This window comes from Oxyura jamaicensis, chromosome 5 (genome assembly GCF_011077185.1).
Source record: "Oxyura jamaicensis isolate SHBP4307 breed ruddy duck chromosome 5, BPBGC_Ojam_1.0, whole genome shotgun sequence".
In the NCBI taxonomy this organism is placed as follows: Eukaryota; Metazoa; Chordata; class Aves; order Anseriformes; family Anatidae; genus Oxyura; species Oxyura jamaicensis.
The window spans coordinates 9,136,287-9,162,771 of NC_048897.1; the positions used below are offsets into that span (position 1 = coordinate 9,136,287).

The window sequence follows — 26,485 nt, forward strand, 5'->3', positions numbered from 1 at the left end:
TAATTTCCAGTGAGAGGTCACTAGATTAAAATGAAATAAGCTTGCATCAATCAGAACTATATTGTCCCGATTTTCTGTCTATGCATAACAAGAGCTGCTTGTGTAAGGCACCAGAGCGCCCAGCTGTTTGGTGCTAGATCTGATTGTGTAACTGCACACCCTTACGGTTTGTATAAGTGCACTGATGTTAAGAAAACTCTAACTTGCAGGACACTGTGCTCCTTGTGAGTATGTGGACCAATGATGTGTTGCCTCTGGTGTGCCGAGTTCTTTTAAATGTCATAGATCTCAGAAGTTTTCAGTAACTTTTAAATTGCATATAAATTTACCCCCCACTGCTCCCTGGATTGATTTGCCTGTGAGGCTGGAGGTACTGAAGGTTGGAGGAGGTAAGAGAAATCAGTGTTTGTATCCCTTGGAATCGTTTTCATCATCCAGTGTCCTTCATTGGCTCTGTGAACCTGCGGCATCTGGGGGGGAGTAGCTGGGATTTCAGTCATAACCTTGGAAGAGGACAGGAAAGCAGCTAGAACAGAAGGAACGCAGGATCAAAGACACAAGGTAAACAAAATGGCACTGAACACTTACATGCATACACTCAACCTCGTATACTCTAGCTGGGGTTGGTGACTGCCCCCGTTTTCTGAATCGCAGCATGCTGCAGACTCAAGACTCAAAACCCCTCAGTCTGCTAAATCACAGGGTTTAGGTGGAACAGTTTATGGAGAGACTTTACTGCATACGTACTGCAGCCCTGATTCTGTTCTGGGAGTGTGTTTTTGAAAGAATACTGTGTGTGGTCCAAGGGCTCAGCATGTATTTCGTGGGATGCTGCTCTATTGTACCTTACAGTGGGAGGGAAAAACATGCTCTGCTCAACTGGATAAACTGGATTACTTTTTCGTCCATTTAAAAAAAAAAAAAAAAAAAAAAAAAAGCTTTGCTTGCTTGCATTGGAATATTCTGATTCTGACAGAATGATACATACGTTTATATTGAATGTACGTTAACTCTTGATTCCATCAGAAACTAGAGTGTGTGATTTGCAGTAAGCTTTCAATTATGCCCGTTTTTCATGTGATGATAATTCTTTTAAACCTATGAGCATGTATTTCAAAGAACAATTTGATAACGAAGAATGGACTCTGTCACAGTAACCAGCTGTGGTGCACAGTTAGGAATAAAAAGGTGTTTAATAGGGAAGAACTTGAATGCATGGACTTCACAGGAAGGAGATTTAAAACTTCAGTTTTTATTAGCACCAAATATCAAGCAAGTTTCATGACAACAAGCTGTACTTCCAAGCTGCTAAGTTGTTTAGGGAAAGTGAGTGGGTAATTATATGACACATTAATTCAATTTATGTACTTTGTGTTTGCATTTGTTAATCCACAATGCATTCACATTCAGTTGTGCACAGGTCTGAGTTCACAGTTTCTGTTGGAAATGTAGGAGTATTTTCAACTATGAGGTTTAGGGACATCTCTGTTCTTGAAAGACCAAGTAGCATAACATAGCTGCTCACCAGGAGAACAATCAAAGCATCTCTGACTTCTGGGGCAAAATATTCCTGTTTCTAACATACCTGTTGCGTTCCTGCAGCTGAGCTCGTAGCATGAAGAATTTTTCCTTCTGCACTTGCAGCCCCATGCAGTCTCCCTACTCAGCTAATGCCACCGTGACCTTCAAGTTAAGCTACTGCAGTTAAAAAGACCAACGACGGTGGTGGGGACGGAGTGCTGAGGATTGTAAAGAAACTTCCTGTGACTTTGGCTGTCACAAGCAGTCTGGTATGGGCACGCCAGTGAGAGGAGAGTTTCTGAGAAAGCACTAGCAGGAGCACCATGCTGAAGTGCTCTTTTCTGGTAGTACTTGGAAATGCTTCATCTTAATTGAGCCTGTAAACATCATTAACTCCCTTGGGAGGAGGGGAGGGCTCAATTCCTTCAGAAATGAAAGCAAACTGAAAATTGTTGTGTAGGATTTTGGTGTGGTTTTTGTTGGTTTTGGTTTTGTTACTGTTTTTAGTTTGTCTTGGACAGTTAGCTTGCACAAGGAGAAATGTATGCCTACACTGGTCATCACCTCAGGATTGTGTGGATGTATGTGAGCTTCTTAAGGGAACAGCAATGGAAAGCTGCTAGGCTGAGGCTGAGTTCAGCATCCTGCGTGCTTACAATCCTAGCTCAGATACAGTATCAGAAATGGCTAATGGATTAATTCAACTGATTTTTGCAAGGCAAATTGTGTTACAAGAAGGAGGGAAAAAAAAGAAAGAAAAAAAAAAAACAAATCAGTTCCCTGCAGCATTAGTCTCTCTGGAGAATGCCAAGCAGCTAGTGGCAGTTCCGCTTGATCAGATGTGTAGGAGTGTGCAGGCTTGCATGAGGGGAGCTGTGGACGCTCAGAGAGTGATTCAGATGTAGTCGCTAGATAGGTTCATACTAGGCTGTGATGTGAATTACCTGGTCACAGTACTCGCTTTTCTCTCCTATGCTGGGACTTGTCTCCTAGCACAGTGCCAAACCTAAAGTTCCTAAAGCCACGTAGGATGCCAGTCTTGCATAGGGTGCAAAGTTATAAAAAATAACTTTGTCCTCACTGCATTTGGCAGAGTGGGCCCCTGATTAACGGGGCAGCCCTGTGTGCAGAACAGCAGGTTTAAATGGTACCGTAGGGGCGGGAGGTCTGGAGAAGCTACGGGCTTCAGCTGTACAGCTGAGGGAAGGCATTTGTGCAGGAGGGAAATAAGGTGCATCTGAATAGACTTGCACAAACTGGTTCCTGAAATCCCTTTATTTCTCTAGTAATTTGTGATATCTTCAGGACAAATGCTTCACACCTAAAACTTCTGTCACTGTCAGTATGGAAAAATACATAAACAATACACATTAACAGTTGCTTTTTATGCTGTACTTTGTACAAAACTTAGTTTTATATAGATATATACAGTTATATTTTCTTACGTTGGCTATGATTTGAACCACGTCCTGTAACAGTCCCTTGGAAATGTCATGGGAGGTTTACACTGGATCCCATCCTCTCAAATTATTCCTTTAACCACCAGTACTGGGAAGTCTCTGTTAAACACCTCTGTTAAACACCTCTGTTAAACACCTCAAAATGTTCTGCCTAAACAATTTCTGCAGAAGTCATTTTAACAGGTCAGCCGTTTCATCACTAAAGAAATGTGTCGTGAGGTGACTTCTAAGCACCCTGCGTAGCTCTCTAGCTTGCCCTGCTGTAGTGAATGCTTTCTGGCTGTTTCAGGGAATGTAAGCTAAGGTGTACTTCCAGGTCAACCAAAAATCACAATTTCTAGTGAACAGAATAACATACAGTATTTCCATGGGGAAATAGTTTTATTAAAAAAAATCAAGGCCTAGGGTAAAATGACCTACGTAACCAACTGTTTGGTTTTCAGAAAAACAGCCTTTCAAAGAGCAATCACTGAATAAATTGCTAACGATAGTCTTTTTTTTTTTTTTTTTTTTGCTTTAACATACCAGAAAGTAAGGGCTGTGTTTTTATGTCTCTTTACAAATGGTTTTTGTATGTTCTTGTTTTTATGTGCTATTGTTAGCATGGTTTCCCTTGTAGCTGCAGTGCTATGCCACCACAAAGTACTTTATAGTACACAGCAAGCATGATCAGCTAAGCCTGACATTCCCAGGTTGTGCTAAGTACGTTTCAGAAAAACATAGCAGGATGTCGGCTGAAATGCTGGGCTAGCTGTTGATTAAAATAGAAACACCTCTGTCTGTGCCAACATGTAGTTCAAAAAGCAAAGACAACTGAACCAGGATAGCTGCTGGGGAAGGTAGACTAGACTTCCAACTTTGCAGCAATGGGATCCTGAAAACCGATAGCGTACTCTATTGCCCAGCTTTAGTGGGGAAATAAATCAGGCTCTAGAGATAAATAGAGCTGCTCTCTGCCCGTAACATTCATTAACTTAGCATTTTTGAAATACAGAGCCAATGGTGAATAAATGAAATTGAAAGGCAAAATGTTTGAAATACATTTAAGAAGGGGTGGTTTCTTTAATGTATATGGCATGATGAAGTTGTGAAATTCACTGCTACAATACAAGACTGAAGTGGAAAATCTTCACAGAATTCAGAAAAAGGATTAAGGATAGATGTGGTTAATGAGACCATCTAGTGGCACGTTTAACAGGATGAAGAAAATCCGAGGAATACAAACCTGCCAGTGACCTAAGGGAGTTGGAAGAAACTTCACCAAAGGACCGGATTATCCTTTGTGAGATTTCCTGCATCAACCTCTAAATCTGTGGTTCTCTGCTTTCAGGCCATGGTCAACCCTAACACTTTCAGTTGTCTGTCCGTGTTGTTCAGAAGGCACCAAATTTAGAGGCAGTTTCACTCGTGAAGCTGTTTGACCTGGAGGGTGCAATAAATTGTATTGAAACGGGAAGTTAGACAAGACTTCAGACAAGGTACTTGGCTAACCAGACTGTTTTTGATCTGGTGTAGTAGGAGTTCCTACTGTTGCATTTTGGTGTTAATTTTCTGAGTTTTCCTACACACTTTGTGAATATGAGCAACTACCTCAGAAAAAGAGAAGTCAGATTCTTTCAAAATTGATAATAACACGTTCTGAACATAACAGTTGGTTTTGTGTACAGTTTTTTGTTGTGTTATTAAATATGATCCCCCCCGATGTTTTCTGAAACATTTCCTGTATTGACTGTACCTAATTTCATGTTGCTAATAAGAGGAAACAGAAAGGGATATAGATGTACCTGGAAATAGGTAAGCTGCTCAGGTTTAAAAAACAAAACCAGAAAAATAAAGAACCAATAAGGAAGGATAGATCAAATAAAAGATAGGTAATGAGAAATGACAAGAAGAAGTATGCTATGTATTCTTTTATTGCATATCGTGTGGGTGTGTGTGCATGCTTGCACACCCATCTTTGGGTATGTATATACTCACTGGATAGCTTGTAGTGTAGTTCATTATAAAGAATACAAAAGACATTCTGTTGTAAACTTTAAAGAATATTTAATAATTTTTTAAAAATAAAATGTATATTTTAAATTTTGTTCTTTATATGAATGCACAAAAATGTATCATCATAGTTGCAGTGACAAAATCCAAGGAACTGAGGAGACCTGCCCACTGCGGTAAGACACAGGTGATGCTCTAAGAGAATTCGTAATGGAATCCAAACAAAATTTCCCAGGGTGAGTCCTGACTTGTTTTCTTACAGTGAATTGCCTAACTCAGCGTCTATGAAGATCATTCACACTTAGCACGAATTCTTGTGGACAAAGGTAATAAAGTGTCTGGTTTTAAAACAAATGCCACAATTGGCTTTCTTTTCCCTGCTTACCTTTGGTGCCACACTTTATAGCACAACAATGAGGCCAAGTGCGAAGTGCAGGGCATTAACTTTGTCCATGCTGACAACCTCCTGTCCTGTCTGTGAATGGGAGGAAGCAGCCTGGAGCCACATGCATTGAAAAATGGAACCAGTTTTTAATTAGCTTGTGAAATGCGAGGAGGGTGTGTGGATTCATGTAGCGGCCCTATTACTGATGCTAGGTAATGTGTTTTTACAACTTCGGTGCATTTCCTTCCTCTTGGTGTTACAGATCATACAATGCTGCATTCAAATGGTAGCTATTAAATGGAAGAATAAACCTTTATAAGTTTATATTATTTGAGGAGGAGGAGTGAAGAATGTTCCCAGAACAGAGACTGGAGTGAATTCCAGTGATTGTGCACTATAATACATAGAGCTAAATGGTTCTGTGGTACAAGCAGTAAGATTTGGCTGCTGCTGACAATTACTGTACAGGAAAATAAAACACATTCTATTAAATATATATATTCTTATAATTGTGAAGATGAAAAGCCAGAAGTATATTGGACTGAATCTAAAAGCTAAATCCAGATCTTGCTGAATTCAGTAGGTCCAGCTGTGTGCCCTATGCTTTCACATCTTGTTATTAAGCAGAAAGAGCAATGGGTGTAAATTGGGCATTCTCTGCTTCACTCTGTTTGTTACCTTTGGTTCTGTCTTTAAATGTATTGAGTCTTCCTTCACATTTAAAAGTAAGTGGAAGTAATCTAAAAGGCCTTACTAAAAGTGAAAAAAAACCACTAATGGAAGCAACTGGAATGATTTCTGTGGTGCTCTGCATAAATACAGTATGAGCACCATTTTAAACATACTGGGGGGTGATTATAATCAACCAGTTCAATGTCAAGTTTTATGCATAAAATGGAACTATTTTTGTTGTTGGTTAGAAAAAAATGTTGCTGTTCAACATCACAAAACAGTCTGACCTCGGGGAGAAAGATGCAATGCTGTTAGAAAGAAATTATATTAAAGCTGATTCTTGTTATATTCAGTATGTTCAGAGGTTTGAAACCGGATTGTGCTGGTAATGCTTTAAGCACCATAACATCTGTTTGGCTTGTGTAAAGAGAGTTACTAACATCAAATACAGAAAATGGTCCAGTGCAAACTATCAGTAAGTTGCACTAGCATCTCTGTTGGCAGTGCGTTTTTCTCTTCAATAGTTGCTGCTGAATGGTGCTGTTGCAATGACTGGGATTTACAAAGTGAGTGTTGCTCATACTGCCTCTAGATCGTATTTTTGAAAACTGAGGCTGTTTATCTTGTTGTAAGGCTGCCTAAACTGTGCCAAATGATTAGAGAGAACCAGAACGTGTGATGTCTCATCTGTATTGGTTTCTTTTATCATTCTGTAGGTGTAACTGAAGTCTGGCAGTCTGCTCTAAGGGTTCAGTGTGTATTACTGGGATACTCACAGGATGAGGGTTGTACGCTGTCTTCTCCCTTCACCACCACCAGGCAGACTGATGAGAGTTGCCCCATGTGGGAGTTCTGCTGCACAATGGTTTGCTCTCATCACCAAAGCCATCAGGCTTGCTGTCTGTTAGTTTTTAATGGCAGAGATCACTATGAATAGGCTTGTCTACCTTTTGTCTTTTGTAAAAGTCAATGTTTTACAATTGTGTTCATCGTCCTGCTACGCAGCTTTTCAGTGGGGGAAATGCAGAGCTGTCAGCAGGAGCACCTGTGAATGTAAACCATGAAGCATGGCAAAAACTCGCACTAATGGTACCTCTAACCTGGAATTGTCTCTGTGCAGGTAAGAAAAGCGGAGAGAGGAAAGGAACACACTTCTCCCATCTCTCCAAGAGCATGATTGTTGATGGGTTACCCTGGGCTCAAGGAGCAGAGAGCATTGAGACCATGGTGATTACAACACTGAGAGTAAGTCTCCTGCTCAAGGCACAGGTCACCTGTGTATTGTGGGCTACTCACTCAGTTTAACCTCTGTCATGGGTTGAAGTCTGCTAACATTTGTGGCTTGTTGGCATGGCAATGAAATTCTTTAGTGGCGGTGAGGTTGCTGTGAGAGCGAACGATTGGGAAGCTGCACAAAATGCACACGAGTAACACGTTACTTTGAACTTAGCTTGCACAATTAAATGCCCCGTGCTACAGGGATTGACTGGGTGTAAGTGAGCATTGCAGGCCCAGAGGAGGGGGGTTACTGACTGGTGTTAAGGAGAGACTTTAACAGGCTGTAGGGTGGCAAGGCCAGCTTTACTGCTGGAAATTGCCTTTAAATCAGGGTAAGCAAAATTCACTTGTAGCCGGGACATCCTGTTGTAAGCACTAAAGGTGCTTCTAGTTTGTCACAGTAAGAATGGCTGCACCGGACTTTCTGTGAAAACAGGGCACTGAGGTTGTCTTTCCAGGCTGCTGGCTGTAGCTGAGGTCCTCAAAACGCTGCTGTGGGGAGCAGGCCAACTGCATAGCTCTGCTAGCCTGTTCACTGCTATCTCCTTTCCCCAGGGTGCTTCAGCCTCTCCCTGCCATGTGTACATTACCTGGGGCTGCTTGCTGATGGGGAATTGTTGGCAGTTTGTTTGAGCAGTAGGAAGCATGAGATTCTTAGATTCTGGAAGGTTCATGCAGAAAGGTACTACATAAATTAAATTACTTCAGTTACCGATGTAGGGCGGAGAATCAGACAACTGGTGGCTGTTTCCTGGCAAAAGGAAAGTACTGACTTTGATTTCTGCAAATTCCAGGAAGTGTGGGGCATGTTTTAGCCATCAGCTTTTGAAACCAGTAGGAGGGAGATGGCTGCGAAAAGCAGAACCGAGAGGTGACTCCATTTCTAACAAATACTGATGTGCCTTGGCTGTTGTAAGCACACAGCTGGAAAAAACTGCCAAGTATAAAAACATCTGAAGTCTTAATAACTCTTGGAAAGATGAGCCATGTGCAAAGAGTTTTCCTTAGCAAGGCAAACTCTATCATACCTGCAGACAATGATATTCTAGAGTAAATTAATGAAATGGTGACATTGAGGGAAGGAACAGCTGACAGCATTGTACAAATCTTCACGTGTGGAAATGAGTGATATTTTTTGGCAGACTAACTTGAAACGGAGATGATAAAAAATAAAATCATAGTAGAATGACAGAGGAGCCCACTCACAAGTTGTTTACTGAAATGAAGATACAGCTGAAAGTAATTACTTGTTTCCCAGAGGTATAAGTGATAGTGCCTCCTACAAGAAATAGTACTTGGTTATTTCAGTTGGAATGTAAAATGGGATAGAAAGGTTCCCTCTTTCTGAGGTTAGATGCTGGTTATTTTCACCTCCTTTCAGAACAGTATGTGTATACGAATGTAATATGTATTACATATTCAGTCAACTATCACCTATATGCCACTGGCAATTAATAAGTGAGACAGTGTCCAATATTGTTTTCCCTTAACAGCCAGATCTCACTGTACAGATTCTGATTAAAAGCCTGACTTCGCAGCACATGAAATTAAAAATACTCCTTTAAAATAGCATTTCTGAAGATGATCCTCTCCTGGCTACAAAATCATCTCGAGACACTTGGAGGAAAAGCTGGTTGCTCTTGACATTTTAGCTGTGTGCAAACTGTAGTGAAATTACAGTTGCATTCAGTGCTAGCTACTCTGTACCTTCTTTCCGTGCTGAAGAATACTCGTTTTCTATGCCCGCTCTTCCAGACTCTGAAATGCTAGAAGGCAACCTGGCAGGTTTCACAGAGGGTGCACCAGTGCAATCTTTCTTAACATGGGTATGCAGATCAGCCCCTCCTTTGCAGCCTCCTTTGCCTTCCATAGGCCCCAGAAAAGGAACCATCGCTGTTTGGACGTTTTCTTCTGTTTAAAGCCAAGGCTGCTTCTTACCTGTGCCAGTTCAAGTACTGACTTTCTTTTCTTCCTCCGTCAGTAAAATGGGGTGATTCACAAAATCTTCAGAAAGAGAGCATTATACACAGTTTATAGTACAAAGTATGTGTGGGGGGAGAAAGGTCAGATGAATGAGCATGAGGGAGATTTCTCCTGTGTCCTTTGGAGGAGAAGCAGAAAGATTGGGAATGGTATCTATGCACAGTAGGTGTCTGCCTTGACTACCTGACAATACATGGTCATTGCAAAGGTGAGTCCAAGAATCTAAGAGAAAAAAAGCAAACAACCGTTTTTCAGTAAGTCAAAAAAAACCTATTTATTGAAACAAACAAAAAAAGAAAAGCATGCTTACACTGGTTTTGTTCACACACAGGAAGACACATCACATACTGCTTTTCCTGCCAGCTCCTGTCCTTGTTTCTGTTCCTAGTTTGTCTACCTTTTGTCCTTACCTGTATTGCTGTTTTACAGAATGAACAATGAGAGTGCAGGAGAGTTGATTTCTCTATGAAAAGCAGCAGCCAGATACTGGGAAAAGGTGAATCAAAAAGAAATGTTTGGATGCGTTTTGCTCAAAAATATTTTATAGTAGCAGCTTGCTCAGCTGTGGGGCTGTGGTTACCTCTGTAGCTGTTGCTTTGGAAGACAATCAGTTTCACCCCCGACTCAAAGGATGCTGTGGTTTACTTTACTGTACTTTACTTCTCAAAGCATGTGTGTGCACAGATCCCTCTGGGGGAATCACTGGAGACTGTCCATACATTAATCATAATCATCAGTGGCTCATCAGCACTGTGAGTGTCTCTCCTTCTGCTCAGGCTGTTCAAGAGAAGCAGCAGGCAGAGGTGGTGGTCCTGCTCCCAGCCTGACTGCTGACCTCAGGTAGCTCAATTCCTCAGAAAAGGAGTGGAGGAAGAGTCCCATTTCCCTTCCATTTGAAGTACTTACGTGTGAATGTACTGAGGGGTTGTGCTGTTCTTTTGTAACACTGCTGTAAACATCTTCATTGGGATAAGGAGTTGCCAGGTAGAATTTGTGTGTGTGTGAGAATTCTATTTTAAGCACCTAATTTGACCACATAAATGGTACTGTTTATATAAATGGTAGTTTCCACTGATAGCTATTTTTGAAGGAACCTGAATAACACATACTACTTCATAAATAAAGGCAAAAAAAAAAAAATGGTTTTGTGTATTTGTCTCATTTCTTGTTCTTCCAGAGTGAAATAAAGCAGTGAGGCTTTAGTCTGCTGATAATAAATATATGCCTTTTAGAAGTAGCCCTGGAATGCTGCCTTCTATTTCCTAATAAAGGAACTCCTGCCGAGACAATTGTGTAATAAAACCTTGGTGGTTTTATTTTGCTGGTGAATTTGTTTTACAATTTCTATCTAGCATGCATGGCTGGAGAAGATTCTCCTGCCACATCTGCTGTATGTCCTTCAAGTTGTGTCGCGGTGTGATTCTAACCATCAAATCATTAATGTGAAAAACAAAACCTGTCACAGATTTAGGGCCAGATCAGCATTGTAACAGCAACAATGGAGGGAGCCCAATTCATTTGAGGTGACAGTGGATCAAATCTTTCATCATCAATTAGATTCAATCACGTAGTGCAGCTAGGGGCAGCCCCTGAGAAACGTGTTTGTATGCTGAGCTATTTTCTCTGTATTTCACAGCATTTACTGGCACTATCAATCAGCATTTTAAAGTTGTCTGAAATGTTTGCTCCCATTGGAAATTAGTCACTCCTGTTTGTCAGAAGGATAGTATTTGCTCTTCAATACCCTGAATGTCATCAGGGCCTGTGGGCAGAACACTGCCATGGCATGCTGGGTGTTTAGTGTATCTTTTAAAGACTCCCTAAATGCTCAAAAGTTGTTTTTTAAATGTGGTAACAGATTAACAAGCACTTCTTGTTATATTGTCTAGTGGCCATTTGATCTTGTTACACTTACCTGCTTCCCAAGCATATCAGCTTAAAATACTAGAAAACATAAAACTCTACTGAATTGGGGCCTACAAAGAGTCAGGCATTTGCACTGGTAAATTGCAGCCATGACTTACGAGAAAGTAAGATACATGTTATTCTAATCCAACACTAGCAAGCATATAAACTGAACTGTGATCCCAGTCTCTTTCTTGCTGCTGCCAGCAGTATACCATGCAAAATTTAAAGCCATGGGTTAATTTGGAGTTATATAGCATGAGCTTAGCTATGCCATCCTTTCTGCTTACGTGTTGACTGTGAGAGACAGGCAGGAACTGGAAACTAGAACTCTGAACTCTGTCTTACTGCGTTCAGGAGTGGGCCTCCAGACCGTAAGCAGAGGGCTGACCTAGAGCTGAAACTGCTTGAGCTCTGGTGCAGCTTTCACCTGTGTATCCTCAGGCTATGGTTTGTACTGCCGTGGCTGCACTGGGGCCAGAGTCACCACCAGATGGATTAAAAATACATATACTGAAGAGAAAGAAACAATCCACTGCGCTGATGGCTGACCTTCCTCTGACCGAAGTTACACTGGAAATAACTGCAAGTCACAATCTTAGCAGCAGCTCTGTACCAGTCTGGCTACCTACTTTCACAGAAATTAATGGCAAAGGTGAATAGTTTTATCAGCAAGGTTGAATTCTGGGAGCAACATCTAAACTTAGAATTTACCCTAGGCCTTAGGATGGGATTGAAGACTTAAGCTACCTTTACACCAGCTCAAAATTAGATATTTAGCTTAAGCTGATTGGCCTCTGGAAAATTACTGAACAAATACAGGTACTCTAAAAGGCAATTCACCCTACAATGACTAGGATAGTGTCACAAGACATTGCCTCTTCACTGAGTTCAGTGTGAGCCTTAAATAAACCACGTGGTAAGGTGCCTGCTCTTTGCAATGCATCGTGACAGAAAATGTGTGCAGTATTCCTAGTTCTGTACCCTTTACACAGTATTTTAACAGAATGAAAACATGGGAGAGACTTAGATCTCTGAGTTTTAGTCTAACATCATGCAAAATTTGAAATTCGCTTGGGCAGAATATGTCTATTAGCACTTACTAGTTGTGATTACTTAGGATTTCAAAATCAGTATTAAAATTTACCTGCACCAGAGCTGTGCACAATCCAAAGATTCCCACTGCTAGTAAGTTTTCCTGGAGCCATATTTTCACCGTTTCGTAGCAAGGCTAGAAAAAAAATGTATTAGCTATAAACACATGGCTGTATTCCCCCGGGAACATAAAGACAGGAAATACAACACTAAGCTGCTGGGTACCCTGGTTCATTGTGTCACTACTGGAGCAAATACAGTGCCTTTCTGGCTTAGAGCCTGCACAGGGAGTACTGGCTGTAATACCAGCTCCAAAACGCTGCACACATGACTATGAAGTGGGCCAGTAATTAAATACAATCAAGAACTAGATTTGGGGCATCTTTGGCTCTCTAAAATCCAACTAGAAGCAGCTAGAATTTCAGGAGGAGCCTTTCCATTTTTCTCCACGTCTCAGGAAAGGTTTATTACAGAATATATATGATAAATAGACATATGCACACACACACACACAAACATATATACAGAGTACACAAAGAAGGGTGTCAGTGAGAGCTGCTCAGTAGCCTCTCCTGCTGCACAAGGGCTGCTTTCTTACCTTTTTCCATCATTTTAAACTGCAGTATGGGTGCGCCTCCATTATTTTCTTCCTGCTTTAAATTCCACACTAGCTGTAACCTCACATTCCTAGCCTTGGAACATGGCAATCCCCCTTCCCTTGGAGGGGGGCTGGAATTGGCTGAGGTGAATCCTTTCTTTAAATAACACACTCCGCCTCTGTGGGACAACCTTGCACAAACACCGCCCTGTGTCCCATAAATGTACATGGGCAAGGTTGTTCAGCCTTCAGTTAGTGGCTGCCACAGTACGTACACAGCATTAATGCCTGCCCAAACAGTGTGGTTTTAGCCCGGTTAACCTGTGCCAATCATCTTGGTGCCCTGAATTTTATAAATAAATAGAATAAGAACTTTTAAGTCCTTAAATTCAGAATTTGACTTGAGAGGTATGATGGAACTGTGTTTGGCTGCAACTCATCCTCTGCCAGTGCCAATCCATGGGTATGAAATCTCACTAAAAAGTAACCGAGAGCTCTTGCACAGTTTCTGTCTTCACAAACCATTAGAACAAGCAAAACTTCATTTCAATACCACTTCATCAGCTGGCCCTGCCCCACACCCCTCCTGGGTATTTACACTACCTGTAATCAGCACAAACAATTGCTGAGCTAATTACAGACAGAAATTTGGGCTCTACAAGCAGCAGAAACCCCTGAACTAGGGTGCCTGGCAGGAGCAGAGCACACAAGGCTCGCAATTATGCCTCATGACTGCTTGTGCCACACAAAGCTACCGCTATGCCAGTGCTCCAGGGCGTATGCTAGGTGTGTGGGAAGCCATTTGCCTTTACCTTAATCCAGTAGGTGGACGTTAAAAAAGACAATCCTGTCATTTCCTAGCTTGATCTGGGTGGACTATGCTCCAGATCAGTGAAGGTACTTGGCTGTGATATGAGATGCCTTCAGCTCTTCAAAGTATTGAAACTGGCAGTTTCCTCAGAGGTGAAAGCTGCAGCTCAACACGAGCCTTCCAAAACCTGATTAAAGCTGCCCGAGGTTACACCACACCTCATCCCCTTATAGCTAACTAGCTTCCTGCCCTTCACCTGGGTTGGCAGGAGGCTGCTGAGCTGCAGCTGGGGAGTTACTCACCGCTTTCCACCAGGTCCCTGGGGAATGGAGCCCACAGTTCTCACTGAATTCCAAGCAGCAGGAGTCTGGCACCCGGGTTGTATTGTACACTTCGAACCAGTCAGTGTAGTTGGAGACTCCACAGCATCTGAACTGGAAAAGTAAGAACCGAGATGACACTGTAAGGATGATCTGTCCCTGGTGTCTGCTTGTTCTGAGGTGATGGAAGAAGCTTCCATGCCTGCCATTGGACACAAACAGGCCCTCATTCAGTGCACAGAGTTACACTTAAAATACACTAGCAGGAACTTGAAACTTAAAAAAAAAAAAAAAAAAGTATTTCCTTAGCTTTACCCATACAGGCTAAAGTAGCTAATGTTGAGACAAGATGCAAAGGCACCTATTTACAGTGGCAGGGCACTGCAGGAGCTGAAATAGGACAATGCCAGCCAAGTACCAAGGTTCTGTGTGACTGAGCAGGATTATGCCAATTATTTGCAGCTTGGTGTCAGGAAAAAAAATATTTAGGCTACAGTTATAGGAGCCAGGAGGTAACAACACTGGGATTTCAACTGCATGCTACTTATGAAATCATGATTGAAGTTAATGAGGCAAATTTCTCTCTAAGCTGTTAATTACTGATCACCTCTGAAAGTCTTTGTGACTCACTAAAAGATTTATTTCCTCCTCTCTTTGGTGCAGTTCCGTGACGTCATTATTTGATGCTGCTAAGTGATGGCTGCTTTAAGTATCTTCACACACTGACGCAATGTACAGGAACTGCATTAGTGCTAAACTGGAAGATTTGTTCCACTTTGGGAGCAGGATGAAACGTGTAGGAGATGTACAGAACAGTACAGGGAATGGCTCTGTGACCATCTTCCCCTCTGGGATCTGGGATCTGCCTGTGACAGAAAACACGCAAAGACTGGCTAGCATATTGATGTATACACCATCTGCCTCTCCTGCGCTAACTCCAAAGTAAGAACCTGGAGGTATTTAGGCACTCCGGCACTAATGTCTAGAAGCAGCCTGCACGGCTTCACTGACGGGGGGCTGCAGAACTGCTCCCAGCTACAGGCCGTACTTCGCGCTTTCTCATGGCTATGCCAGCCACCTCCTTGGCCTCAAAATGACTTGCTGAGATCGTATTTTTTAAGCCTGATTTTATATAAGCCTGAACAGTACTTTTCACTTCCATACGCAGCCCATTCCTCTCGTTTCTGATAGCTCATAGTCATGCTGAGTTCTGCATCACCAAGTCTTAAGACCTCCTATTAGGTCCTATTAGGATTTGGGAAGCTGATACCTAGATGGGCCTGAGCGTGTTTTCCCTCTAACAGCTGTAGGGTCTGTGGGCATGGAGGGCTGAGTGGCCTGGTCTCTGCACACACCAGAGATCTGCCATTCAAGACCAACAGAGGGCAGAGGTGTCACACGTTGCCTTGCACATCGTACCTTACTTACTTAAGCACTCACAGAAAGCAATCTGCAATAGAGACGTTTCAGTGCTCACAGCTCTGTTTTTCTTCTGCCAAACAAAACTCAGAAATCTTTCCTGGACTCGCATCTATCCCCCTAAGGTTCTGCTCAGAATTCTGATTTGGTCTGTGGCAGAAATCAATCCTTAGCTTGCTAGTGTTTGATTTGTGAGTTTACAGGCTGCATTTTCTATAAAATAACTTCAAAGGAAAAAAGAAGTTTGTGACTTTCTTTTGTTCCTTTATGTTGCTGCACACAGGACAGGAGTTCCTTGAGGAAGCGGTCCCAAAAACGGATCAGAGCAGTATAGAGCACATGCCATGCATTTGAGGAGTGTGGATCTATCTGGAAATTTTATGAGAAGGTCTTGCAGGGTGTCATCATTAGTTATCAGTCAGCTCTTTTGACAGACGAAGTGACAGACAGCTTGTCTTTCAAGCAAGCCCTGAGAATGTGGCTCATCTGCGATACAGAGAGTAAAACAGAAAGGCCTGAGACGTTTGTGTGCTGTTCTGGCTGAACACAAGCGATACAAGTTTGCGTAGACTGGGACTGAACCCCTTCTCCCCGTAATTTTGCATGGCTGAGGGTCTCAAAGTCCAACAGACTACGGGGATGACGTACGGGTTTTGTAGTTCAAATACAGGCATTGAGACCAGCTCTTTTATGGGCCCCATGACACAGATCATGGCTAGGCCATGATTTAGGATTGGGACAGCAGTGAGAAACTTCCCAGTAAGCCAACAGGTAGAAATAACAGGAGGGGATGCAGGTATGGACAAGCTGCAGTGGGACAAACTTTGTTTGGTCTTGGTCACGCATTCCCTGCCCACGCAGATCCTCTGTGTACTGTACAAAAGCAGAGGATGAAATATGGATACTTACCTGCCACTGCTGGCAGATAAGGCAGTCCCAGCAAGGGGAGAAAGGGCTAAGAAAAGATCAAGGGTGAAACAGAATGAAATTGCATGAGGATCAATCATCTTGGTGCTGGAAAAAATAATAACACATGAAAAGAGATGTCATGTCTTTGGAAGACAAAGAAAGGCTGCACGAAGGAATTAAGCAGTGGCTGATAACGCAGTCCTAAAGGAGAGGAAGCACTGACCGCTGACGTGCAAACACCGCAGGGACCCAGCAAGCAGGCAGCGGTCAGCAAAGCCCACGTCAGGTACACAGCGTCTGTAGGGAGCAGAGGCACTGTGAGGGCAGTAGGCCAAGCAAGAGGCAAGAGCAAGGAAACGAGCAGCAGTGGGTCCGAGTGGGTTACCAGCATAGCTTCCGCACAGGGGGCCGGCTAGGAGCCAGGGAGATGGATAAACTGAGAGCTCAGTAAGCTGGGAGACTTCAGTGCGGGGGCCTAAGCAGAGAACAGCAAGTGTGGGAGTGATTTTGGTCGTGTTACAAGCAACTGATCTATCCTGTGTGCAGGAAGGTGAACAAGGAGTAACCAAATTACTAAGAGCGATGAGGGACTGCTAAACAGAGTAAGCATAATAAAGGCGCATACTGAGGACAGTGAGCAAACTAAGATTACTTTCCAGAGATCTGTGGGCAATGTTATGTTAAATGTTAAAAGGTACATGTTTTCTGAGCAAAGATGGCTGGAGACAGACCTATAGTTTGGAGGGTGGAGAAAGCACAGGGCATGTGGAAGGTAATTTCTGCAACCAGCAGTTTGCTGCGGCCAGTTAGATCAGAGCTCATGTTCCTTCACCAAGGCTGATGTTTTGCCATGGCTAGAAAGTTAAACTGCCTGATTGTCATGAAGCAATTGAGGATTCTGTTTCCTGGAGGGTAAGCTACAACCACCTTCATTTTATGGGCTTTGTTTTCAGTCCCATATTATTCCTTTCACTAGTGATAAAGTTAGATAGGGTTGCCTAATTGATGGATTTGTCCCTAGTTTCAACAGGGAACAATTCACTCACATCTTCAGACACAATTACAAACTACTTGTGCTTATTTGGGGCATCTAGCTTGACACACTTAAAAAAGGAGCAAAGCAGGTACTGTCCTGAATAGCAGGAACTTCAAGGCAACCTGACTTGGACACCTCAGACCACTCGATGCCAGGGCTTGTAGCTGTGAAAGAGCCCGTCTCATTGGAGGTAATTGTGCATGCCCACATGAACAAACGGGGTACTTCTGGCACAAGGCGACAGCTGGGTACTGGTTCTGGGGACACTCACACCCTCCAAATGCTGGGGCACAGTGGCTCAAACAAGTAAAAAGCTCATCAAATGCCTCTGCGCATCTGACCTCCTGCTGCTGAATGTTTCCAGCAATACTGACACAACGATGCTGTTTGCTTCACACGGGAGGCTCCGTCTCCTGAGATATCAAACCGCATTTTGTCCTCCTCAGTTACAGACATCGGTCCCTCCCTAGTACTGATTACCAGGGGGTCTGAACGGGCGTGTTGGTTCCCAAAAGCCCAGGGGCAGTCAAAAGGTGGTGCTGCTAAGGCACTTTTCCCAGCCAAACGCACCAGCAGCACTGAGGTCTCCGTGGTGTATTTTTGGAATGGAAGCTGCGTGCAGATGGCTTTATTTTTGTGTTAACAAGCAATTGCTTGGTATATCTATGGCTGGTAATTTATGTTAAACACGGTATTTCTAACTTACTGCAGTGGAAAAGTAAAGATTCTTGCATGGTTCTCTCTGGTATTCAAGACTGAACAGGCCTTATTTTCACCGCCAAAATCTCACAAGATCAGCCACATTGGGACAGGGGGGATGGAGAAAAAAAAGGAAAAAAGAAAAAAAAGAAGAAAAGATAAAAATTGAACATGCAGACATCCAGTCCCTGGCTCAGTCAGGTTTTAGTAGGGACACTAGGGACAGTGTAGGATGACTTTTATATTACCTTATTTTTTTCTTTCATCACTGTAAAAAGCAGTGAGTAAGATAGTTATAATTTAAAATCATATAATGTTTAATGGATTTCTGGGATTAGTTCAGCAGTAATCCCAAAGTATGTTTTGATCTAACATCAAATCAATGACAGGGTGGAGGGAGATTGGGTCAAATTTTGTTCTCAGTTACATTGGTCTAAATAGACATGAAAGGGATTACACAGCAATAAAAGTGAGCTGAATTTGCTCACTTTAGTGAAGCTAATGCTTTTTCTCCATGCTTCTCAAATTGCTGTCTGGTTAGTTAAAAGGAGAAGTGTTCAAAAATTGATCACAGAGATGCTGGGGATGAAGCAACGTTTTAAAAATTAATGCATATTTCTCATTTCCTAATGATCTCTACCTGTAACTTTAACCAGTCCTGGTCGGTGAGGACTGTGATATGGTTCTGTGTAATTTACATCCTAAACTATCACAATTTCAGCCACATTAAAAAATAAATAAATGTATTATTTTGTGGTCTTTAGTCATGACATGTGTAAGTCACCTGCTTGTGCACTGGATTCTTTTAAGGCTTGAAACTCCATTGAGAAAGGCAGTGAGTTTGGTAAGCTGAAGGTATTAAAAAGAAATCAATAAAATGCTCCAGTTTGCACCAGCTCCCCGACCTAAAGGCTCAACACCGCTGCAGAACGAGCCTAGCGCTCTCCTCTACCATGCATTGCATGTATGCAGCTCAGCCCCACTCCCTCGTTGGTAATCCCAGCAGACCACAGACCACATCTAGACGTTCCTCCCAGCAGCAGGGCCTGCCCAAGCCTGCCTTGTCCTTCTCCTGGTTCCCTGTGCACTGCATGCTTCTGGTGAAAAGGGGAAAACAATTTCTTAAGGCACAAAGGCTTCAATGAAGAAAGCCCTGCAAAAGAGGAGGAACAACCCAAAACCAGCCCCCATTCCCCTCCTTGCTTAGCTCTTCTGTCACTCTTCTGGGACACCCCCACCCACCCCACTCAGGAAAAAAGGATGGGGAGCCTGCCCGTCAGCTCGGTCGCCCCGAAGGAGCCCAACAGCCCCGTTCACAGGTGCCTGTGTTTGCACTGGCCATCCCTACTGCAGTGGAGACGCCTCCCTAACTCGTGACCAGCCAGTCCCATGGAGACCCAATGCCACCAGCTACACAGAGCTCTGTTCCTGGGAAAACTTTTCTTCCCCTTCTTTAAGCAGCAGCTGCCACACTTGGTGGCTCTTGGTGGGGACGGTCTGTAGGCTAACAGCAGGACAACTGCAGAGCTACGCCAGAGCTCAGTCCCCTGGGTCTAAGCCTAGTACTTCAATCCCAGTGCCAGCCTCCTGCTCTAGCTCTGAGTAACGCCTGTGCAAAGAAAGGAGGATGAATGCAGAGGGGACAAGGGAGGACAACTCATCATCATTTCTGCTACTGTCAAGTTTTATTTCGCCTTTTTCTGAGGCTGCTGTTTTCCATCCACATACAGACACGGCCCATAGCTCAACCGATGACTGGTGTCTACTGGCTCCATTAAAAAAATGAGTGCTGAGACATTGTGCTATGGCAACGTGATTAGCTCTAATGGGGGGTTGGGAGAGCTGTCCCTTAGCAGCCAGAATAAGAACAGCAAGTCTGGGCCGGGACCTTCCCTTCTGCAAGTCCCCTGCACGCTCCTAATCCTCTCATCAGTGATTACACTCTACTGATTAGCAATGTAAGGGGTAACGATTATTACTGAACACAAAAAATAATACTTGGCATTTACATAGTGCTATTCAACTGCAAAGTGCTTTACATAATTAACTGTGCTGGATTGCCTCCACTGCACCACTGCAATAGTCTATTCCAAAATAGTTTTGAAAGATACATGTGAAAAGCAATTATGCAGAGCAGTAGAGCTGGCTCCGTGGGAGCGCCGTGTTCCTCTCCTCGCTACCCAGCGCTGGGAGCACGCGGGCTGTACGAGCGCGGTGCTGCCAGGACGCTGCGTGGTGCTCTGGTAGCTGGCCTGTTAGAAAAGGCAGCGACTTAACACGACTGCAGGTGGCTTGCAAGGTGGCACTTTCCCGTTATCTTCTGGGCTCTTTTGGGACTTAAGAACTCACTGACATTAGGACTAGCTGACGTCCGAAACTTATAAGACCCTCTGTAAACAGTAAGAGGTTTCAAGGCCAAAGGAACCATTCGTATCGTCTAGCATCATCTGTAGCACTGCAAAGACCACAAACTACCAAGCCCAACCTTGTCACTGAACAAGGCCATTTATTTTAGAAAAACAAACAAACAAACAAACAAAAAACAATAAACTGTCTCAACTTCAGGGAAGGAGGATGCAGCATCCTGCTGCACAAATGGCATCTTGCCATCAAGTATCTGTAGCTTGTGTTTTTAGCTCTCAGATCAATTGCAGCGCTCCCTACTTTCAAAAAACATTTCCTTTTAAGGACTGCAATCAAAGCACTACTTCATCTTTTCCTGGTTAGGTGAAGCTTTGTAAATTTCTCACCATCAAGTAGATTTCCACAGTTCTGATTATTCTGGTATATCTTTCTTCCAATTTGAGAACATCTTGAAAAAAATGTGGTGGATAGGTGAATTGGACATACCAGAATATGTTGTTGCACCAATTTTACAGAAAGGAAGCAGAAGCTTCCCTTAAATCCTCCACATGATGTTTTTTCCTCCACCTTAGGTATATATCTAATACTTCTTGGGGTGTCACTGAAACCAGATTAATATTTACCACAAACATCTTAATATTAGTAAATTTTACTCCAGAATGAAGTTAGTGTGAGGGTGCAAAACTTCTATATTCTGTTTGAAATAAGCAATGATATACGACTTACTGTTGGGCCGGCAGCTCAAAATGCATTTTTCTTGTCAGTAATTGATCCCTTTTCATATAGCATAGTGTTGGAAGAGAAAAATATTAGGAACTAATGCAAAATCCTTTGAAAGATGACAGAAGGGACCTTCCCCATGCAATTGCTAGGATGCTGGACTAGGAAGCTTGTTTGCTGGACCTGAGCTGTTCAAGACTTTCATATGCAGTACTGTCACTGCCAGCCTGCTGCTCTCAACACGGACAGGATCTACAGCCCCAAAATACAATTCTTTGGCTCTGCTAGCAACCCTGAACTTTTTAAACGTCCCACCTTCCTTGGCAGCCTGCCGCTCCTGTTATCTTACATTGTATAGAAAAGCGTATGTGAATCTTGAACGCTATCAGACTGGAAGATGTACAGTTCAGGATTTTACTAAAGTAAAGGAAGTGATTCTGTAAAAAGGGAAAACGAGCAGGTTTGTTGTACCAGAATGCAGAAGGTTGCCCATCCATCATCTTGAGTAGTTCATATAACTTTGAAGCATTGGCAGAGGTTATAGTTTCTGGCCAATTTAAGGCATTAGAGGCAAGACAAGAGCCCTGCGTGTCTGTACCATGCTAGCACCTCAGGAGGAGAATTCTGAGAAAGCAAGCTACAAAAGATTTTCTGGGTGAAAACAAGGTGGCACAGGTGCTTCTTCCAAAGCTGAAGAGAAGTTGAAACACTTTTCCTCATTCAGAGAGTACTTAGATCAAAAAGGTTGTACCCAAGAGAAACAATTGCACTGAATATGAAAAGAGATGGACAGAGCTAATAAACCTGGACTGTAAATGATGCCATTTCCTCAGCAAGCAAGACAAGGACAAAAGCCAGCTATGGAGTTCAGCTTAGCCTTATGAGACAAACATTGGCAGAGTGTTGTCAGAGAATCAGAATGATGCGACAGTGGTGGCAACATAGCAAAAATCATTCCCAGCCCATCTGTGATGGAGGATGACTGAATTCTGCTGGGAAAAAATGTGCTGACTGTAGGAGGAGGTTGCAAACACCATGGCCAGTTTCCATTTTGTGCTAGGAGAAACCAACAAAAGCAACAAAAGGAGACAAGACAGAAATGAAACGGGTCTGAAGTGTTTGTTACTACTCTGTTGCTGCTCACTCCGACAGAAGCTACTGCTTTGACTTTAAAGAGAAGGTGATGCTTGTTTCCTGTTTGGCCATCTCCTCCACTCTGCATAGCAAACTAAGTGATATTTAGGTGTCAACAAAATATAAATATTTAACAGAAATGAGCTATCCTGGCCAAAACAAATAAACAAAAACCACCATTTGTTACAAACAGCTTTTTAGTTGCTAATGTTCTGGTTGGATGGAAGAGGTTGGCTTGGGATCTGGGGGTCTAACTAGGTCTGCACATAGAATATGCTGTTCCAGAACCCAGAGGGTAGAGAGGAAGGGGAAAAAAAAAAAAAGAAAAAGCTCAGACTTACATCTGTTTGAATGATGCTCCACGCATTAGTTAGGCCAATGTTTCCATCTGTCCCATACAAATGAAGCCCTTTCTTCAGATCGCGCTGAGCATACTTGTCAATCTGAAACAACAAAAGACACAGAACTCAAACTTTGCTGAGTACAACCGCTCAGAATCAAAGTGCAGGGGGGCACAGGGATGTCAGACAATAGTCATAAACTGAAATAAATAAAAAGTTAACTGACATTTCCTAAAGCCATTCTCCCATAGAGCTGGTGTCTATTACAGGTATCTGCAGAGAACATTAGGAGCTCCTGTTCTGAATTCATGGTCATGTTTTCCATTGCAGACCTCCAGAACGCCTTTGCCCTTCTCCCTTAACCACCATAGTACTATAGAGGGACTGGATTCAGTTTAACCACTCATTTTTGCAAATGAGACCTATAAATGAAAACTTTCATCTACCCATAGCATTTCCTTTTAGCTTAATATCTTCCTGTTGCAAACAAGTTCCCCGCAGCATCTTCTATTTGCTTCATAAAAAGATCAGCAGCAGCACTAACATTGCAGTGATGCTCTGAACTGTGTTCATTATTTTGGCCAAGACACCCCACTTCTTACACCGGGACGGATGTACTTATATTGAAGCAGTAGGGAAAGAGCTATCCAGAATTCAGGACAGATGGGATGTAAGAATTTAGCTGCTAAATGGAGCTGCTCTTAAATGATGTTCTGCTTCAGGGGCCCTTGCAGTGCTCGAGAGTTGAGTCTCTCTCTTGGGTACAGCAGGCTGCTGTTGGCCCACTGGTCACCGACAGACAGCGTCTGAACCGACTGCAAGTGCCTCTCTCCCAGGATAACCACACGTACACGTTTGTATAGAATCAAGCAAACAAAAAAAGGAAGGAACATTTTTACATTATTGTTATGCATATTCACAGCTTAACCTGATTTCTGTGCTGTAAATGCAAAGCACTGAGGAGCTGCTCAGATATGCCCATCCATCCCCCCCACTGGGTGCTCCTCAACGACAGCCGATGTACAGCAGGAAGGGTGAGCAGACCCGTCCCTTCTTCTCCATTAATCTGCTCTAACTCTGACTGAAAAATACAATGCTACTCAGATCTTTTTGCTAAAGCAGTCAAAAAGACAACCAAAATAAATTCACGGCTTGCTTCACGGGGACAGTCTAAGGCAACGCCTGCTTCTCTTCCACATGGGACATCAGACAGACCAAACGTATTCCTTGGTAATTGCGTCTCTGACACCAGTCATTCCAGCCAGGGGCATCCAAAATGAAACAACCGATGCTGACTTTGAGTTAAAGCTTTTGTGCTTCTACCATACACTAGGATTTTCCATCTGCATCATTCACACGGAATTCTTTTTGTTTGCTGCTGGAAAAAAAAGTGGATGCAAAGCATTTCCCACAGTGTAAAAGAGGAACTCTGACCCCACTGCGTCATAGTCATTATGGGGTAAAAGTAAAGTTACTCAACAGCACAACTGCACAACAAACTATGACTTCAGAAGTTCATCACAACAAAGAAGTCTCTGCTGCACGTGCAAAGATGGTGCTTGGTCTCTGGTTCTCTCGTTTCCTTCTGAGAAGTTTACTACCACCCAGCAGAGCAGAATACAGCTCCAGGGTAGTACAAGAAAAAGCTGCTGCTTACTCTCAACATCTTGACTGTCAAGCAAGCACTTTCTCACGGATGGCTATCTTGAACAGGAGGTGCTCTGCTCCCACTGCAATTATCATCGAAGCTGCTTTTGATTTTACGCAGAGAGAATACAGTCACTGGAACGTTAATTAGAACAGAACACCAAATCTGAAAGCTATTATTAAGCTTGAAGTTAGCTGAGAAAATTACAGGCAATAAATGATAAAGTTACATGTGTTTGGGATTCCTAGCCTTCTTTTAGGAATTAGACTGGTCTGGGTTTCAGTTCTTCACTTACCCTCAGCTCCCCGTGCCTTGTCTGGACCTCCTGTGGTCTCGAGCAGAACCACCAGTGAGGATGGATATGCACAGTTGTGCTGTTAGTTGAGAGAGGCTCTGAAATTTAGCTGGTGTCGCACAGAAGTAGTGAGGTAAACTGACTGATGAAGAACTAATTCAGAAAGAGACAGATGAAGAGGAACAGCCTAGCTGAGGGCAGATATCTAGCTATTAGGTTTATCACCTCAAAGACAAAACAGGAAGGTCTATTTGGAATATTAATTTATCAGACTTAAGGAAATCTGCCCTGCAAAGTGAGAGAGCTACGCATCAGCCTACAGTTCCCATCACTGCTAATCTGGAAGAAGGGGGATGAGGTCAAATGTAACAGTGAAGCTTCTCTGAAAGGCAAGTGGCATCCTACCAGATGCAAAATGTGAAGTTTGCACTTCTGCACTCAGATTTTGATCTGCAAACTGATGCAGTGGCTCAACACGATAATCTCTTTTACCCGGGCTCACAGGCTGCCTTTGTCAAGGCAATCTCCATGTCCTACTTGAGATCAATGATGTTTAATAACTTGAGATCAACATTTATACAGTACTTCAACATCAAGAGTAATGTTTTGTTAGCTCGTGTGTGCTATAACGTGGTCTCAATAGACTGCCTCTCCATGAGTTCCTGCTCTTCCTTTTTACCTGCAGAAGATTCACTAATGAGCAACTTGCAGAGGCAAAATGAAAGCAAGCCCTCTCCTTCTCATAAAGTTAACAACTTTTCCCTGCACAAATAGTGTAAGAATTTTATGTGGTGAACACAACTGGCAACAGACTTCCACATTTCAGAAATGGAGCGAACAGCAAAACGTTACTTAAGGAAACAGGCATTACGTGACCACATCCTTCACTAGCATTTCAAAGCATCAATGCTTTGAAATCAAGTCCCTTCACATCAATTCATGCGCATCGTATGACCCATTATTATTATTTGTTGGTTTAAAAAGAAAGTGTCTGTTTGAACATCTTGCTTAGATGGGGACATAAGCATTTTATAACCCCACGCTGTATGTGTGTCTCATTTCCTTCTCTCTCATCTCCAGGCAGTCTCTCAACTGCTTGCTTCTTTGCAAGAGGCAGGCATACAGATGCTGTGAACAGTACCTCCACATTTCTTTATTTTGTTCTTCCATGTCCCCTGACATGGGAAGCTATCTAGAAATCTCATAGTGTTATATACATATACACATACATATACAGCTTTGTATTTATTTGAGTGACTGTAGCATTTTACATAGTTCTCCTTTAGATGAGTTTCTAACTGATCTTCTAACCAAGTGTGCTGTAAATGCACCAAAGAGTGCTATTCTCTGAAGAGCAGCTGATTTAAAACCTTTTTCAAAGAGCTACTCCTCAAAGCATTCACACTCTGCTGTATGCTTCTGCTAGGGTCAAAAAGGTGTTCGGCATCCCCTGCAGCCTTTCACCCTGCCAAGCTGATAAAGCTGTGCCGTAACTCTCACCTCTCCGTACGATTCTGCCTGCCTTCACCTCCCTGCAACCCCGCTGAGTATGGCGGGGATCCAGAAACAAGGGTGAAAGTTTTGGCCTGGAAAAGCTCTTACAGATGGGCTGATGCTCCCATGAGAGACAGGAGAAAAACTGCCGAGCCTGATTTGAAGACGACAACAAATTTGGTACAGCGAGAAAATGGATGTGAAAGTCACCCCTCGTGCTGAGCACAGAGCCCTCAAAGCAACCTTGTGCAGCACAACCGAGAGAGCCCTTTTTATTAATGTGCATCTGTTAATTAGTCGGTCTTGACACAGATGCAGCCTTGAACTTCTAAGAGCCCTGACAAGGCATTAAGCAAGACCACTTCCCTCATTCAAGGAGTTCAGTGTCCACGTGCAGTCCTATTAA

General features: G+C 43.0%; 1 protein-coding gene across 10 annotated transcripts in view; it reads right to left on the reverse strand.

The window, feature by feature from the left end:
- Positions 1 to 2,885: 2,885 nt before the first annotated feature.
- TSPAN4 (tetraspanin 4) overlaps positions 2,886 to 26,485 on the reverse strand; it is a 410,086-nt gene continuing 386,486 nt past the window's right edge. For all 10 annotated transcript variants that reach the window (XM_035327287.1, XM_035327285.1, XM_035327286.1 and 7 more), the window contains 4 exons: positions 22,643 to 22,744; positions 14,003 to 14,134; positions 12,344 to 12,427; positions 2,886 to 9,513 (listed from right to left, as the gene is read on the reverse strand). In XM_035327287.1, coding sequence (XP_035183178.1) covers positions 9,445 to 9,513; positions 12,344 to 12,427; positions 14,003 to 14,134; positions 22,643 to 22,744 — 387 coding nt within the window. In that variant the 3' untranslated portion in view covers positions 2,886 to 9,444. The remainder of the gene's footprint in view (positions 9,514 to 12,343; positions 12,428 to 14,002; positions 14,135 to 22,642; positions 22,745 to 26,485) is intronic.